Here is a 17,075-nt window from a genome sequence, read left to right on the forward strand (position 1 = left end):
CAGCCGCTCCGCGGCATGTGGGATCGTCCCGGACCGGGGCACGAACCCGTGTCCCCTGCATTGGCAGGCTGACTCGCAACCACTGCGCCACCAGGGAAGCCCTGTAAATGGTATTTTAAAAAATTGTCAGTTGCTGATTCTGTTGTTGTCATTGCTAGTATATGGAAATATACAGTTGGTTTTTGGATATGGATCTTTGTACTCACTTATTAATTCATTGGATGTTTTTACATGGTAATCATGTCATCTTTAAACAAAAACGGTTTTGCTTCTTCCTTTAAATCTGGATGTCTTTTATTTCTCTGTCTTGCCTGATTTCACTGGCTAGAACCTCCAGAATGTTGAATAGAAGTGATGAGAGTGGACAATCCTGATTTTAGAGAGAAAGCATTTAGTCTTTCACCATCAAGTATGATGTTAGCTATAGTTTTTTCTTAGGTTCCCTTCTCTTCCTAGTTGGTTGAGAATCTTTATCTGGAATGGACGTTGGATTTTGTCAACTTTTTTTTCCTCTCTAGCGAGATGATCATAGGTTTTCTTTTCTAGTTTGCTAATATGGTGAATAACATTGTTTGATTTTCGAATGTTAAATCAGTCCTGCATTCCTGGGGTTACACCCCACTTGGTAATAATGTATTATCCTTTTAATGTATTGTTTGAGGGACTTCCCTCATGGTGCAGTGGTTAAGAATCCGCCTGCCAAGGCAGGGGACATGGGTTCCATCCCTGGTCTGGGAAGATCCCACATGCCACGGAACAACTAAGCCCGTGCGGCACAACTACTGAGCCTGTGCTCTAGAACCCGCGAACCACAACTACTGAGCCCACGCACCACAACTACTGAAGCCCGCCTAGAGCCCGTGCTCCTAGATCCCGTGCTCCGCAACAAGAGAAGCCACCACAATGAGAAGCCCGAGCACTGCAACGAAGAGTAGCCTCCGCTTGTGGCGACTAGAGAAAGCCCGTGCGCAGCCACAAAGACCCAATGCAGCCAAAAATAAATAAAATTATAATGTATTGTTTAGTAAGATTTGCTAAAAATTTTGTTTAGAATTTACATATATATTCTAGGAGATATTGGCTTTTACTTTTCTTGTAATATCTTTGACAGGTTTTGTTTTCAGAGAAATGCTAGCCTCGTAGAATGAGCTGGGAAGTATTTGGGAGGAAAAGTTTATGTAGAATTGGCATTATTTCTTCCCTAACTGTTTGGTAGAATTTGCCAGTGACTCTCCCTGTTTCTGGACTTTTCACTGTGGAAATGTTCTTAACAACAGTTTCAACATTGATGATAGAAATAGGGCTATTCAGGTTATTTATTTTTTTCTTGATGAGGCTTTAGTAGTTTGTATGTTTCAACAAATTTGTCATTTCATCTAGGTTGTCTAATTTATTGGCATAAAATTATTCTTAGTATTCTCCTATTATCCTTTTAATATCTGTAGAATCTGTAGTAGTTTCATTTCTCTTATTTTTTCTCTTAAAAATTGTATCTTCTCTCTCTCTCTTTTTTTTCATGATTAGATAAGCTCAAGATTATCAGTTTTATTGATCTTCTCAAAGTCCTAGTGTTTGGTTTCATTAATTTTTTTATTCTGTTTTCTAATCCATTGATTTCTGCTTCAATCTTTATTATTTCTTTTCTTCTGCTTACTTTAGGTTTAATTTCCTCCTCTTTTAAGTTTCTTAAGGTAGAAGATTAGGACATTTACTTGATACCTTCCTTCTTTTCTCATATAGGCATTTAGTGCTATAAATATCATACTAAATACTCTTTAGCCACATTCAATACATTCATTTTCATTTGGTTCAAAATACCTTCTAATTTCCCCTTTTTTCTTCTTTGGTCATAGGTTATTTAGCAGTGTGTTATTTAATTTCCAAGTATTTGGAGATCTTTCAAGGATCTTTCTGTTATTGATTTCTAATTTAATTCTATTGTACTATGTATGTCTTGAAATCTTTTGAATTTACTGACATGTGTTTTATGGCCCAGAATATGATTTATCTTTGTAAATGTTCTAAGTTCAATAAGCTTATAATAGAAGAATGTGTATTCTCTTGTTCTATAAATGTGTATTCTGCTATTCTATAAATGTTGTAGAGTGTCCTATAAATGTCCATTAGGTCAAGTTGGTTGATGATGTTGATCAAGTCCATATCTTTCCCATTTTTATGCCTAGTTGTTCTATCAGTAATTGAGAGAGGGTATTAAAAATCTCTGCCTGTAACTATGGATTTATTGTATCTCCTGAAGTTCCATCAGTCTTTGTTTCATGTATTTTGAAGTTCTTTTATTAGATACATAACTGTTTGGGATTGTTATGTCTTCTCAATTAATTGACTCCATAATTATGAAGTGATCTTTATCTTTGATATTTTGTTTGCTCTGAAATCTACATTGTCTGATACTAATATACCTACTCCAACCTTCTTTTAACTAGTGCTAGCATATCTTTTATATTTCTTGTATTTTTAATCTATTTGTTTCTTTGTATTTAAAGTGTGTTTCTTGTCAGCAGCATGTAGTTGGGTTGTGACTTTTTGTCAAATCTGACAATCTCTTCCTTTTAATTGGGGTGTTTAGATCATTTACTTTTAATGTGATTTTTGGTAGGGTTTGATATAAGTATATTATCTTGCTGTTTGCCCCATCTGTTCTTTGTCCTCTTTTTCTCTTTTTATGCCTTCTTTTGAATTACTTTTATATTTTTATATCTATTACATCTCCTTTGATGGCATGTCAGCTATGACATTTTTGTTATTTTATTGGTTGTTCTAGGATTTATATCATACATCTCTAACTTTTCACAGTCTACCTTCAAATGATATTATACGACTTCACATATAGTATAAAAATCTTAATATAAGAATCTTAAAGTAATATTCTTCCATTTCTCTCATCCCAACCTTTATGCTATTGTCATACATCTTACTTTTTTTTTTTTTTTTGTGGTATGCGGGCCTCTCACTGTTGTGGCCTCTCCTGTTGTGGAGCACAGGCTCCAGACGCGCAGGCTCAGCGGCCATGGCTCACGGACCTAGCCGCTCCGCGGCATGTAGGATCTTCCCGAACCGGGGCACGAACCCGTGTCACCTGCATTGGCAGGTGGACTTTCAACCACTGCGCCACCAGGGAAGCCCCATCTTACTTTTATATATAAAATACATTGTTATTTTTGTTAAAGCAGTCTATTATTATTTAAAGAGATTTAACTAATAAGAAAAATCTTATATATATTACCTAAAGTATCACTTTGCTCAGGTCTGAAAGACAACCTTTAACATTTCTTTTAGTTGTGGATACACAGGCATATCTCATTTTATTGCACTATGTTTTATTACACATTGCAGATATTGCATTTTTTACAAATTGAAGGTATGTGGCAACCCTGTGTTGAGCAGGTCTACTGGTGCCATTTTTCCAATAGCATTAGTTTTTAATTAAGGCATGTACATTGTGTTATTGCACACTTAAAAGACTACAGTGTAGTGTAAACAGAACTTTTTTTTTTTTTTTTTTTTTTTTTTTTGGTGGTACGCGGGCCTCTCACTGTTGTGGCCTCTCCCATTGCGGAGCACAGGCTCCGGACGCGCAGGCTCAGTGGCCATGGCTCACGGGCCCAGCCGCTCCACAGCATGTGGGATCTTCCCGGACCGGGGCACGAACCTTTGTCCCCTGCATCGGCAGGCGGACTCTCAACCAATGCGCCACCAGGGAAGCCCTAAACAGAACTTTTATATGCACTGGGAAACCAAAAAATTCATGTGACTTGCTTTATTGCAATATTCCCTTTCCTACAGTGGTCTGGAACCAAACCTGCAGTATCTCTGGGTTATGCCTGTACTAGGGATGAATTCTTTCAGTTTTTGTATGTCTAAAAACAACTTTGTTTCATTTTTTCCCCCTCCATGTGTTCATTTATATATTTATGTGACATGCCTTTTTTTTTGGTGGTATAAAACACATAATGTAAAATTTACCATTGTAACCATTTTCAAGTGTACAGTTCAGTAGTGTTAATAAATAAACATATTCACATTGCTGTGAATGTGGTATGAGGTGATACCTCATTGAGATTTTGGTTTGCATTTTCCTAAAGATTAGTGATATTGAGCATCTTTTCATGTTTGTTGGTCATTTATAGATCATCTTTGGAGAAATGTCTATTCAAGTCCTTTACCCATTTTTAATTGGATTGACTGCTTTTTTGTGTTCCTCTTAATTTTTTGGATTTTTCCCCTGTGGTTTATTTTGGATGATTTATATCATTATGCTTTCAGATTTTGTTCTGCAGCATTTAATCTCCTGGTAATCCCATCCAGTGTATTTTTAATAAATAATTTATTTTTGTAGAGCAGTTTAGATTCACAGCAAATTTGAGAGGAAGGTAGAGCAATTTCCCATATGTACTCCCTGTCCCCTGACATTCAGAGCCTCCCCCATTATCAACATCCTCCCTCCGCCCCCGCCCCTCCGGTGTGGTACATTTGTTAACAAGTGATAAGCCTACATTGACACATCGTTATCGCCCAAAGTTTATAGTTTACATTAGGGATCACTCTTGGTGTTGTACATTTATGGGTTTGGGCAAATGTGTAATGACATGTATCCATCATTATAGTATCACACAGAATAGTTTTACTACTCTAAAAGTCCTTTATGCTCTGCCTTTTCACCCTTCTTTCCTTCCCTCCCTCCAACCCCAGCTTCTGGCAACCACTTTCTCCATTGTTTTACTATTTCCAGAATGTCATATGGTTGGAATCATACAGTATGTAGCTTTTTGAGATTGGCTTCTTTCACTTAGTAATATGCATTTATGTGCAATGTCTCTTCATGGCTTGATAGCTCATTTCTTTTCAGTACTGAATAATATTTCATTGTCTGGATGTACAACAGTTTATATATCCATTCACTTACTGAAGGACATCTTGGTTTCTTCCAAGATTTGGCAATTATAAGTAAAGCTACTTTAGGGCTTCCCTGGTGGCGCAGTGGTTAAGAATCTTCCTGCCAATGCAAGGGACACAGGTTCGAGCCCTGGCCAGGGAATATCCCACATGCCGCGGAGCCACTAAGCCTGTGCGCCACAACTACTGAGCCTGAGCTCTAGAGCCCTCAAGCCACAACTACTGAGACCATGTGCCACAACTACTGAAGCCTGCGCACCTAGAGCCCGTGCTCTGCAACAGGAGAAGCCACGGCAGTGAGAAGCCCGCACACCGCCAACGAAGAGTAGCCCCTGCTCACTGCAAGTAGAGACAGCCTGCACACAGCAACAAAGACCCAACACAGGGCTTCCCTGGTGGCGCAGTGGTTGAGAGTCCGCCTGCCGATGCAGGGGACACGGGTTCGTGCCCCGGTCTGGGAAGATCCCACATGCCGCGGAGCGGCTGGGCCCGTGAGCCATGGCCGCTGAGCCTGCACGTACGGAGCCTGTGCTCCGCAATGGGAGAGGCCACAACAGTGCGAGGCCCGTGTACAGCAAAAAAAAAAAAAAAAAAAAAAAGACCCAACACAGCCATAAATAAATAAATAAATAAATAAATAAATAAATAACCATGTGCAGGTTTTGTGTGGGTGTAAGTTTTCAATTCCTTTGAGTAAATACCAAGGAGTATGATTGCTGGATTATATGGTATTGGATTTTGTCAAATGCTTTTTCTGTATCTATTTATAGGATCTTGTGATTTTTCTTATTTAGCTTATTGACGTGATCTATTGCATTAATTGATCTTTTTCATGTTGAACCAGGCTTGCTTTCTTGGCATAAATTCCACTTGGCTGTGGAATGTAATATATGTACATCATTGGATTTGACTTGCTAATACTTTTGAGGATTTCTGCCTCTTGTTCATGAGAGATATTTGTTGTAGTTTTCTTGTAATATCTTTGTCAGGTTTTGGTATTAGAGTAATGCTGACCTCATAGAATGAGTTAAGAAATATTCTTTCAGTTTCTGCCCACTGAAAGAGATTGAAGAGATTTGGTATAATTTCTTCCTTAATTGTTTGGTGAACCCATCTGGGCCTAGTGCTTTCTGTTTTGGAAGGTTACCTATTATTAATTCCATTTCTTTAATATATAAGCTTATTCTCCAATGTATTTTTCATCTCAGAAATTGTAGTTTTCATCTCAAGAAGTTGATTTCAGCCTTTTTAGTCTAAACTTTTTGAACATATAGGATATAGTTGTACTATCTGTTTTAATGTCCTTCTGTGCTAATTCTAATAACTGTCCATTCTAAGTTGATTTTGATTCATTGATTATTCTCTTCATTATGAGTTGTATTTTCCTGACTCTTTGCATCTTATCTTTTTTTTTTTTGCGGTACGTGGGCCTCTCACTGTTGTGGTCTCTCCCATTGCGGAGCCCAGGCTCCGGACGCGCAGGCTCAGCAGCCATGGCTCACGGGCCCAGCCGCTCCGCGGCATGTGGGATCTTCCCGGACCGGGGCACGAACCCGTGTCCCCTGCACCGGCAGGCGGACTCTCAACCACTGCGCCACCAGGGAAGCCCTGCTTCTTATCTTTGATTAGATGTCCAACATTGTGAATTTACCTTGTTGGTTACTGGATATCTTTGTATTCTCATAAATTTTCCTGAGCTTTGTTTTGGGATGCAGTTAAGTTACTTTGGGGCTTTGCTTTTACAATGTTGGGTGTGTCTGGAGCAGTGCTCAGTCTAGGACTAATCATTATTTCCCACTACTGAGGTAAAATCTTTCTGAGAACTTTACCCAATGTCCTGTGCATTATGAGTTTTTCAAGTCTTGACTGGTGGGAACAGGCTCTCTATTCTGTGCTCTGTGTGAGCACAGAACACTGTTCCCTGTTATTCTTTCAGATGGTCCTGTCCCTGGCCCCAAATCATTTCCTCGCATACATGCACAGTGCTCTGCTGTGTATTAGAAGGAGACCCTCTGCAGATCTCTAGGGTTCTCTCTCTGAGCAGCTCTCTCTCCCTGGTTTTCTGTCTTAGGAACTCTAGTTGCTTTTGTGTCCCTGGACTCAGGGAGTCTACCAGGCTCCACCTCAACGCCCTGTGCTGCTGCCTCGAAACTTTCAAGGCAGTAAGCTGGGGCACCTGTAGGGCTCACTTCATTTGTTTTCCATCTGTCAAGGATCACTGTCTTTTGTTGTCTAATATCTAGTGTCTTAAAAACCATTGTTTTTTTGTATTTGGTCTGGTTGATTTCTGGGTTGATTTGTTTATTTATCTATTTGGTTGTTTAAGGTGGGAGGACAAGCCCAGTCCCTATTACTCTATTTTAGCCCAAAGCAGAAGTCCTGTCTACTTGTAGTTTTAACCTGAGAAAGTTCTTGTTTTAGAATTCTTAAAGGAAAACTCTTTTAGTAGTAACCATTGGTCATTTCCATCCAGGAGGCTATGTGTATACATGAACTACGGGATAAACTCAAATCAACCAGCAGGAGTTTTTGAGGCTTTTCTAGGGGTGTTAAACTGCTTTCCTGACTCCCCTGTTTCTGGGAATTTCTTGAGTTATTTGGATCTAGAAGCTAATTCTAAATAATGATTTTATGAAATTCCTAACCACGTTATGATTTTATCCTCAGAATTAAGAAAAAGAAAGAGCAGCAACGTTATGCTGAAGAGCAGAGGATATTAAGAATGAACTTTCATGAAGAGCCATATTCAGGGGAGAAGATGAGTGAGATGCTAGCCCAGCTCCAACTTGAGGAAGGAGCCAGAGAAAAACAACAGAAAGAAAAGGAACACCAAAGGTACTTTGAAAAGTTCTGTGTGAAATTTTGGCTCTAGAGGAAACTTGTTAGGAAGTCAGTGTTCTCATTTTCCTTACAGAAGAGTTGACTGTGTCTTCTCATACTTTGGGGAGTACAGAACTTCATCACATTTCTTGATTGCCTAATACCTCTCTGGAATCGCACTACGTTTTTCCTAGTGCTGCTTCCCAGGACCAAGAGGAAGAGTTGAGGCACAGAGATATGAAATAGTTTAACAGTTAAAGCTGGTAGTAAAATAAGGACTTATACTCATTCTCTTCCTAGTGGTTCACTTTGCCTGGTCATACTGTATTTTTATAGATATGTAGAAGCTTTAAGAGCCCAGATCCAGGAGAAAATGCAGCTGTATAATATTACTTTACCTGCACTATGCTGCTGTGGTCCTGATTTTTGGGATGCTCATCCTGATACCTGTGCCAACAATTGTATTTTCTATAAAAACCACAAAGGTAAGTCTCTTAAAGGAATGGTTGGGGCCTGGTGGCAGTTAAGAAAACAACAACAGTAAAAGTAGTGATTGTAGTAATTTAGCATTTATTGACTAAGGGCTTACTATATATCAGAGACTATTCTACCCCCTTTGCAAAACAACTGTGAGGCAATAAAAATAATTATAGTGAGTTATATTTCTCTTTGAGATCTGTTATCTTCTTGTCTCCATTTATGCTGGGGAAATATTTCTAGCTCACTCCACAGTAGTGAGACTAGGGTTTCAGGTCCTCCTGTAAATGAAGAATATTAGAGCTTGCCTCTTACGGCCATCTAAGTTAGGCCTTATCTAACATAGACTTATTATTTATCTTCACATATATATATATTATTTATAATGTGTAGATGTCCACATTAGACTTTCAGTTCTGCTAAGGATCACTGAGGGAAATGAGGACCAATATAAACTCTACCTTTAACAGGGATCCCAGCTAGAGAAGATGAGTCATTCCTGCTGTGACTAGTATTTCTGTTTCCTGTCCATTCTTAAATATATTGATTTACATACTGTAGAGATTATATAGGCTTCATACACACACTGAAAGTACTGCAAGTATTTGTATTCCTGTTGCCCTGTGATAAGAGTTCCTTATCAGTCCTGTGAGTTATATTTTAAAAACACAAATCTGATCATGCCATTCCCCTATCATCAAACCCGTAGGACTTACCATTACAGTACAAAATACATGTCATACTTGGCATATTTTCTCTCTGGCTCCGGGCAACACTCCAGCCTTATCGAACTTGCTACTGCCAGGACATGCCACATTTTTTTATACCTTTGCACCCCACACACTCATTTCTTTGCCTAGAATGCCTTCTTTCCTTTATTTTTATTAATCTTTCAAGACCATCTTAAATGTTACCACTTCTGGAAATCTTTTCCATCCTCTCCTAGTTTTTCTTTCATTCCAAACTTCATTCTGTGATGACATTTTGTATATGCCTCTGGTCTGGAAATATTACACTGCAATTTAATTTTTGTGTCCATCCTCTCCCTTATCTTTTCTGTAATCGCAGAGTACTTGGCATGTGGTAAGTACTCAATAAATATTTATTCAGTGAATGGGTTAAAGTTAATTCCTATGAGACTGGGCAGAGAAACAGTACTAATAGAAAAAGGTTGGGAGAATTGTTTAGAATCTGACTTCATTCACCACTGTTCAAATCTTTATTTGCAGCATATACCCGGGCACTGTATTCAGTCATCAATTCCTGTGATATCCCTGAAGGGAACTCAACTCTTCGAGTCGCCATTCATAATTTTGCTTCTGCACACAGACGGACTTTGAAAAATCTGTGATAAGAATCTGAAATCAACTTAGTATTTCAACCTTCATTTAAAGTCAACCCTGAGAGATTATTTACAAAAAGCCGTTAAAGTTTATAAGATGTGTAATCTGAAAAGAAAGACTGTTCCACATAATAACAGCTATCACTATAATTAGATCATGACCATTGTTTCACTCTGTGCTTGGCACCAAGGTTGAAAGTTGGCTTCCAAACTTGTCTCTTTGCTGTAAACCACATGGACCACGTTGCTTTAAAAATGATCAGTCAGACTGGTAAGGTTTCTCTCACTTTGCTCCGCTCTGATCAGAAGAGATTATTAGAAATCTTTGAGATTATCTCATTTATTGTCTTTCTATATCTGTACTTTGAGTCTTGACAAAATTGAAAATGTCTGGATGAAGCAAAAGAGAAGATGATGAAATGAGTTTCTGAGCCTCAGTGGCCATCTGTTTTGCTGTTAACTTTTCTAGTTGTATATAACAATTAGAGATGAGAACAATCTGAATTTGATGTATGTTTTCTTTTCTCAAAAATTTTTCTCTCCTGTTTTTTAATTTATTCCCTCTTTCCCCATTTGGTGACAATGGACATAGGACTTCTTAATTTTTTTTTTTTTTTTTTTTATGCAGTACACGGGCCTCTCACTGTTGTGGCCTCTCCCCATGCGGAGCACAGGCTCCGGACGCGCAGGCTCAGCGGCCACGGCTCACGGGCCCAGCCACTCCGTGGCATGTGGGATCTTCCCGGACCGGGGCACGAACCCGCGTCCCCTGCGTCGGCAGGCGGACTCTCAACCACTGCGCCACCAGGGAAGCCCAGGGCTTCTTAATTTTATAATTTTTATTGCAAAAAAGAGAAAGGCAAATAAACTCTGTCTTTTGGGCATCTTTTATGTGAAATAATTGTGAGTGACATTTCAAAAAGTGAATCTGAAGTCAAAGTGAATAAAGTTCTACCTTATTTCCCTATCTTTAAAAAAATCTGGTGAATGCCATACCTACAGAGCAGATGAAATAAAAATTGCTATAGTTAGTATGAATTTGTTATTTCTTCACAGTGTTTCTTGACACAAAATATGAAAAGGTTTAATATTGTGAATTAAAGATAGGTACTGACATTTTCTTTTTCCTATGTCTTCTAATGGTCAGTGTTAAAAAAGCACTTAGGTTATGTCTCAAAAAACACCTAAATATCTAGCCAGGTCATTGCAAATAAGAGTCAGAATTACCCATGTGACAAGATTGACTGGTTATTTAACCAGATTAATTATTCAGTTCAGTCAAAATCCTTATGTAACTATATCCTTGATTTAGCCTTTCTGAGTTGTATTTTTTAACAGCTTCATTGAGATATAATTCATAGACCATTTGATTCACCCACTTGAAATGTACAATTCAGTGGTTTTTAGTATATTCTAGGCTTGTACAACTGTCACCACTAACAAATTTTAGAACACTTTTGTCACTCTAAAGAGATGCCCCTGTGATCCAACAAACCAAAATAATTGAAAGCAGGACCTTCAACAGATATCTGCACACCCATGTTCATAATGGCATTATTCACAATAGCCAAGAGGTGGAAGCAACCTGAGTTTCCAACAGCAGATGAATGAATAACCAAAATGTGGTATATACGTACAGTGGAATACTATGCAGCCCTAAAAAGGTAAGAAATCCTGTCACGTACTATAGCATGGATTAGCCTTAAGGACATGATGGTAAGTGAAGTAAGCCAGAAACAAAAAGACAAATACTGTGTGATTCCACTCATATGAGGAACCTGGAGTAGTCAAATTCATGGAGACAAAGTGGAGTGATGGTTACCAGGGTCTGGGAGGAGGGGGAAATGGGAAGTTGATTAATGAGTAGAGTTTCAGTTTTGCAAGATGAAAAAGTTCTAGAGGTCTGTTTCACAACAATGTGCATATACTTAACACTACTAAACAGTATACTTAAAAATGGTTACAATGGTAAATTTTAGATTATGTGTGGGTTTTTTTTTTTTTACCACAATTAAACTTTTTTTTTTTTTTTTGCTGTACGCGGGCCTCTCACTGTTGTGGTCTCTCCCGTTGCAGAGCACAGGCTCCGGACGCGCAGGCTCAGCAGCCATGGCTCACGGGCCCAGCCGCTCCACGGCATGTGGGATCCTCCCGGACCGGGGCACGAACCCGTGTGCCCTGCATCGGCAGGCGGGCTCTCAACCACTGCACTACCAGGGAAGTCCTAAACTTTTTTTTAAATATAGAAAAGAAAAATCCCATACCCATTAGCAGTTGTTTCCCACTCCCCTGGCAATCACCAGCCCCCTTTCTATCTCTACAGATTTGTCTATTTTGGACTTTTCATATGAATGGAATCATATAATATATAGTCTTTTGTGACTGGAGTCTTTAATTTAGTATAATGTTTTTCAGATTTGTGCATGTTGTAGTGTGTATCAGTACTTCATTGCTTTTATTGCTGAATAATATTCTACTCTGTGGATGTACTGCATTTTATTTACCCATTTATCAATTGATGAACATTTGGGCTGTTTCTACTAATTAGCTATTATGAATAAGGCTGCTATGAACATTTGTTTACAAGTTTTTCTGTGGACAGACGTTTTCATTTCTCTTGGGTATATACCTAGGAGGGGATTTGCTGGGTCATATGGTAGCTGTACGTTGAACATTTTGAGGAACTGAAAACTGTTTTACAGAGTGGCTGCACCATTTTACATTCCCACCAGCTGTGTATAAGGGTTCAGATGTCTTCACAACCTCCATCCCTTGTCCTTATCTGTCTCTTTAATTATGGTCATCCTACTGGGTATGAAGTGGTATCTTGTGGATTTGATTTGCATTTTCCTGATGGCTAATGATGTTGAGCATCTTTTCATGTGCTTATTAGCCCCTGGTATATCCTATTTGGAGAGCTGTCTTTTAAGATCCTTTGCCATTTTGTAATTGTGTTATTTATCTTTTGATTATTGAGTTATGAGAGTTGTTAATATATTCTCCATAAGGTCCATTATTAGACTTATGATTTGCAAATATTTCCTGTTGTTCTGGAGATTGTCTTTTCACTTTCTTGATGGTTTACTTTGCAGGACAAAAGTTTTTAATTTTGAGGAAGTCCAATTCATCTACTTTTTCTTTTGTTGCTTTAGCCATTACTTAATCCAAGGTCATAAAGATTTACTCCTGTGTGTTGTTCTAAGAGTTTTATAGTTTTAGCTCTTACACCAAGGTCTATGATCTATTTTGAGTTAATATTTGTATATAGAGTTAGATAGGGGTCTAACCTCATTCTTTTGCATGAGGATATCTAGTTGTCCCAGCGTCATTTGTTCTAAAAACTATTATTTGCCCCGCTGAATTGATGTGACACTGTTGTTACAAATCAATGGACCATTGGGACTTCCCTGGTGGTCCAGTGGTAAAGAATCCGTCTTCCAATGCAGGGGACACAGGTTTGATCCCTTGTCGGGGAACTAAGATCCCACATGCCTCAGGGCAGCTAAGCCTGCAAACCGCAACTACTGAGCTCACACCCTTCAACTAGAGAGCCTGCGTGCCACAAACTACAGAGCCCGCTTGCTCTGGAGCCCGCATACCACAACTAGAGAGAGAAAAACCACACGCCACAACTAGAGAGAAGCCCTCACGCCGCAACAAAAGATCCCACATGCCACAACAAAGATCCTGTGTGCCGCAACTAAGACCCGATGCAGCCAAAAAAAAAAAAAAAAAAAATCGTTGGACCATTAATGTTAGGGTTTATTTCTGAACTCTCAGTTCTATTCCATTAATCTATATGTTTATCCTTAAACCAGTACATTCTGTCTTGATTATTGTGGTTTTGTAGTAAGTTATGAAATCGAGAGGCATGAGTTCTCCAACTTTGTTCTTCTTTTTCAAGATTGTTTTGCTATACTGAGTCCCTTGCATTTTTTATACAAATTTTAAGATCACCTTCCTGCAAAAAAGCTAGCTGAGATTTTGATAAGGATTGTGTTGAATCTATAGGTCAATTTGGGAGCTATTGCCATCTGATCCATGAACATGGGATGTCTTTCCACTCATTTAAGTCTTTAATTTCTTTCAACAATGTTTTGTAATTTTCAGAGCATAAAATGTGTACTTTTTTGTTAAATTTATTCCAAAGTATTTTATTCTTTTTGATGCTATTTTAAATGGATTATCTCCTTAATTTTATTTTCAGATTGTTCATCACAAGTGTATAGAAATACAATTGATTTTTGTATATCAATCTTGTATCTTGTAACCTTCCTGAATTAATTTTTTATACCTAATAGTTTTTTAGGGCATTCCTTAGGATTTTTCATCTATAAGATTTTCTCATTTGGAAATAGAGACAGTTTTACTTCTTTTCCAATCTAGATGCCTTTGATTTCTTTTTCTTGCCTAATTGCCCTGGATAGAACATCCAGTACAATGTTGAATAGGAATGATGACATTTGTGTCCTGTTCCTAATCTTAGGGGGAAAGCATTTAGTCTTTCACTATTATGTGGGATGTTAGCTGTGCATTTTTCTTGGATAGGCTTTATAAGTTTAAGGAAGTTCCCTTCTATTACTAGTTTGTTGAGTGTTTTTATCATGAAAAGTTGTTGGGTTTTGTCAAATGCTTTTTTTGCATCTATTCAGATTATCATGTATTTTTGTCATTTTTTCTATTAATAAGATGTATTATATTAATTGATTTTCAGATGTTAAAGTTTTTCACTCCTAGGATAAGTTGTATTGGTTTTTATTTGTTTCTTTGGTCTCGTCTAACGTGTTTTGATTGTTTTTTTGTTTTTTCTGCTGGTTTTGTTCTACTTTTTTAGTTTGGTTATCTGATATAGGTGAATCGACTTGTCTGACATCAGGTTAATGGTAGAATGGTGATGGGATTAGGTCTTACACAGGACCAGGGAAATTTCAAGTCTTCTTCCTCTAGGTTAAGTCTATGAATATAAAACTCACCTGAGAATGAGTATGCTTTTGTATTGTAGTTTGGTTATGTGTGGACAGTATCTAAAGGTTTATTTTTGTGGGGTTAGAGAATACTGGGATAACTAGCAGCTACCAAGGAGGAAGCCTGGGTCTCATGACCCTTAGTGATGATAGGGCAATGAATCCTGTTTGAATTGGATGAATGTGCTTTGGAAAGGAGCCTGGACTCTAAGACTTTGCCTGAATTTACACGTTTCTGAAGTCATGGTTGGGAGGACAAATTCTACAAGTTTTCTAAATTAGCAGGGACTAATAAGGAAGAAGAGGCCTGAAGATAAGATTGAGCCTAAATGAGATAGATTTTGATTTCAGGGCAAGGCGGTGAGGGACAGGATTAAAATTGGGCCCACTATTTCAAATAACGTAGGTGACAGACATTTCAAGTGAAAAACAATTGATTAAGAATGAACACTTTCCTAGATAACCGTTTCTTTTTTTGACTCTCTTCAAAGTTCCTGTAGGTTTTCCCTCACACTTACTCTCAGTTGGTGACGATGCTTTCTGTATCACTGAAAAAACAAGCAGTCAAAGGGAACTTCCCTGAGCTCCCACCGTCATATCTACCTACCTACCTGTGTGTGTTGATTCCTGTTAATATGGATGAGCTGTTTGCTCTCCTGTCTTAGGCCTACTCTGACTACTGGCTGGATCCTGTTCCCTTCTACCTACTAAAGGACATTGCCTCTGCATTTCTTCCCCTTCTCTTCTGCATCATAATTTTTCCTTGACTACTAGAGTGTTCCTATCTGTATATAAACTTGCTGTAATTTCTCCCATCTTGAAAACTAACCAAGAAAAAAAGAAAGGAGAGAGAGAGAGAAAGAAAAAGAAAGCCACCTGCTGCCTTTCTTTACCCCACATTCTCCTTCATGTACCACCAACCTTCTCTGCTTCTCTTTATAAAACTCCTTGCGTGTCTATACTTCCTGTTCCTGTTCTTATCACGTTCACTCTTGAATACATTCTAGTAAGACTATTTGCCTTTACCTCTCCAATGAAAGTGCTCTTTTCAAAGCCATCAATGTCATCCACATTGCTAAATCCAATGGTCATTCTCAGACTTTATCTGGACCTGTCATCAGAATTAAACACAATTGATCACTCTGTTTTTTTGAGGTACCTTACACATGGCTCCCACAACCCCAAAGCTTTTGAGAGTGTCCCAGGGCTCAGTCCCTGGACTTCTTTTGTATCTACACTTTCTCTTTTGGTGATCTGTTTTAGTCTTGTGGCTCGAAATATTACCTATATACTGATAACTCCCACATTTATATATCTGGTGCAGACCTCTCCCTGAAAATGCAAACTTTTAACCCTAACTGCCTACTTGACATTTCCACATCATTGGTTTCCCTCAATTTGCTCTTCCTATTGTCTCCCCCATATCAGTTAATAGTAATTCCATTTGTCTAGTTACTGAGGCCAAGAACCTTGAAGAAATCATTGACTTTCCTCTTTCTCTCTCTTTCATCACTTCATCAGCAAATCATGGCAACTCTACCTGCAAAATATATTTCCAGTTCACATTACTTCTACTGCAAGATGCCTGGTCCAAACCACCATCATCTCTCTCATAGATTATTTTAAGAGTTCCTAAGTAATCTCTTCTTGCACCTGTGTACTTTCTCAATACAGCAGCCAAATTTAACACATCTAAAACCAAACCTTCTGATTTCCACCCTCTGCACACACACACATTCTCTCTCTCACACACACATACACACATCCCAAACTATAAAAACATCTGTTTCTTCCTGCAGTCTTCTCCATTCTCAGCAAATGACAACACCATCCTTCTAGTTGTTCTGGCCAAAAAAGCATGGAGGCAACCTTCACTCTTGTCTTTCTTATACAGCCCACATCCAATCCTTGTTGGCTCTACCTTGAATATATATTTAAAATACAGCTATTTTTTCCATGTCTGCCCTACTACAACCCTGTTCTAAGTCACCATCATGTCTCACCCGAGTTACTGCAGTAGCCTCCTGGTTGGTTCTGTTTCTCTATTTGCCCACTATAGACTGTTCTTAGCACCACCTAAGTTCTTAGCACTTAGGACCACTTAGCAGTCCTTTCAAAAAAGTGAGATCATGTCACTCCTCTGCTCAAAGTCTCCTTTGGCTATTCATTTCATTCAGAAAAAGCCGGAGTCCTTACAGTGTCATACGAGGCCCTGTAAAATCTGGTCCCAGTTACTTCTGAGACTTTATCTCCCACTACTTTCCTCCTTGCTTGTTCTGCTGGACCTCGTTGACCTTGTATTTCGATGGATGTTCCAGGGACTCTTCTTTTTCATTAGCTCTCTGCCTGGAGACACTTGTCCCTCAGATAATGTTTGGCTCACTTTATTACCTCCGTCAAGCCTTCATTCAAGTGTATCAGAATTAAGAGGACCTTCCCTGACCACGCTGTTTTAAAATATGACCCTCCTACCCACCCCCATGCTTAGGTGCTCTGTCTCCCCTTCCCCTGCATTATTTTTCTTCATGATACTTACAGCTGTATGGCATACTATATAT

At 38.6% G+C, this 17,075-nt stretch overlaps 1 protein-coding gene across 2 annotated transcripts in view; it reads left to right on the forward strand.

The window, feature by feature from the left end:
* CCDC15 (coiled-coil domain containing 15) overlaps positions 1-10,582 on the forward strand; it is a 62,141-nt gene extending 51,559 nt beyond the window's left edge. For both annotated transcript variants that reach the window (XM_079928136.1, XM_079928137.1), the window contains 3 exons: positions 7,582-7,749; positions 8,071-8,219; positions 9,441-10,582. In XM_079928136.1, the coding sequence (XP_079784262.1) occupies positions 7,582-7,749; positions 8,071-8,219; positions 9,441-9,562 (439 nt within the window). In that variant the 3' untranslated portion in view covers positions 9,563-10,582. The remainder of the gene's footprint in view (positions 1-7,581; positions 7,750-8,070; positions 8,220-9,440) is intronic.
* The last annotated feature ends 6,493 nt before the right edge of the window (positions 10,583-17,075 follow it).

This window comes from Stenella coeruleoalba (genome assembly GCF_951394435.1).
Source record: "Stenella coeruleoalba genome assembly, chromosome: 8".
NCBI lineage: Eukaryota > Metazoa > Chordata > Mammalia > Artiodactyla > Delphinidae > Stenella > Stenella coeruleoalba.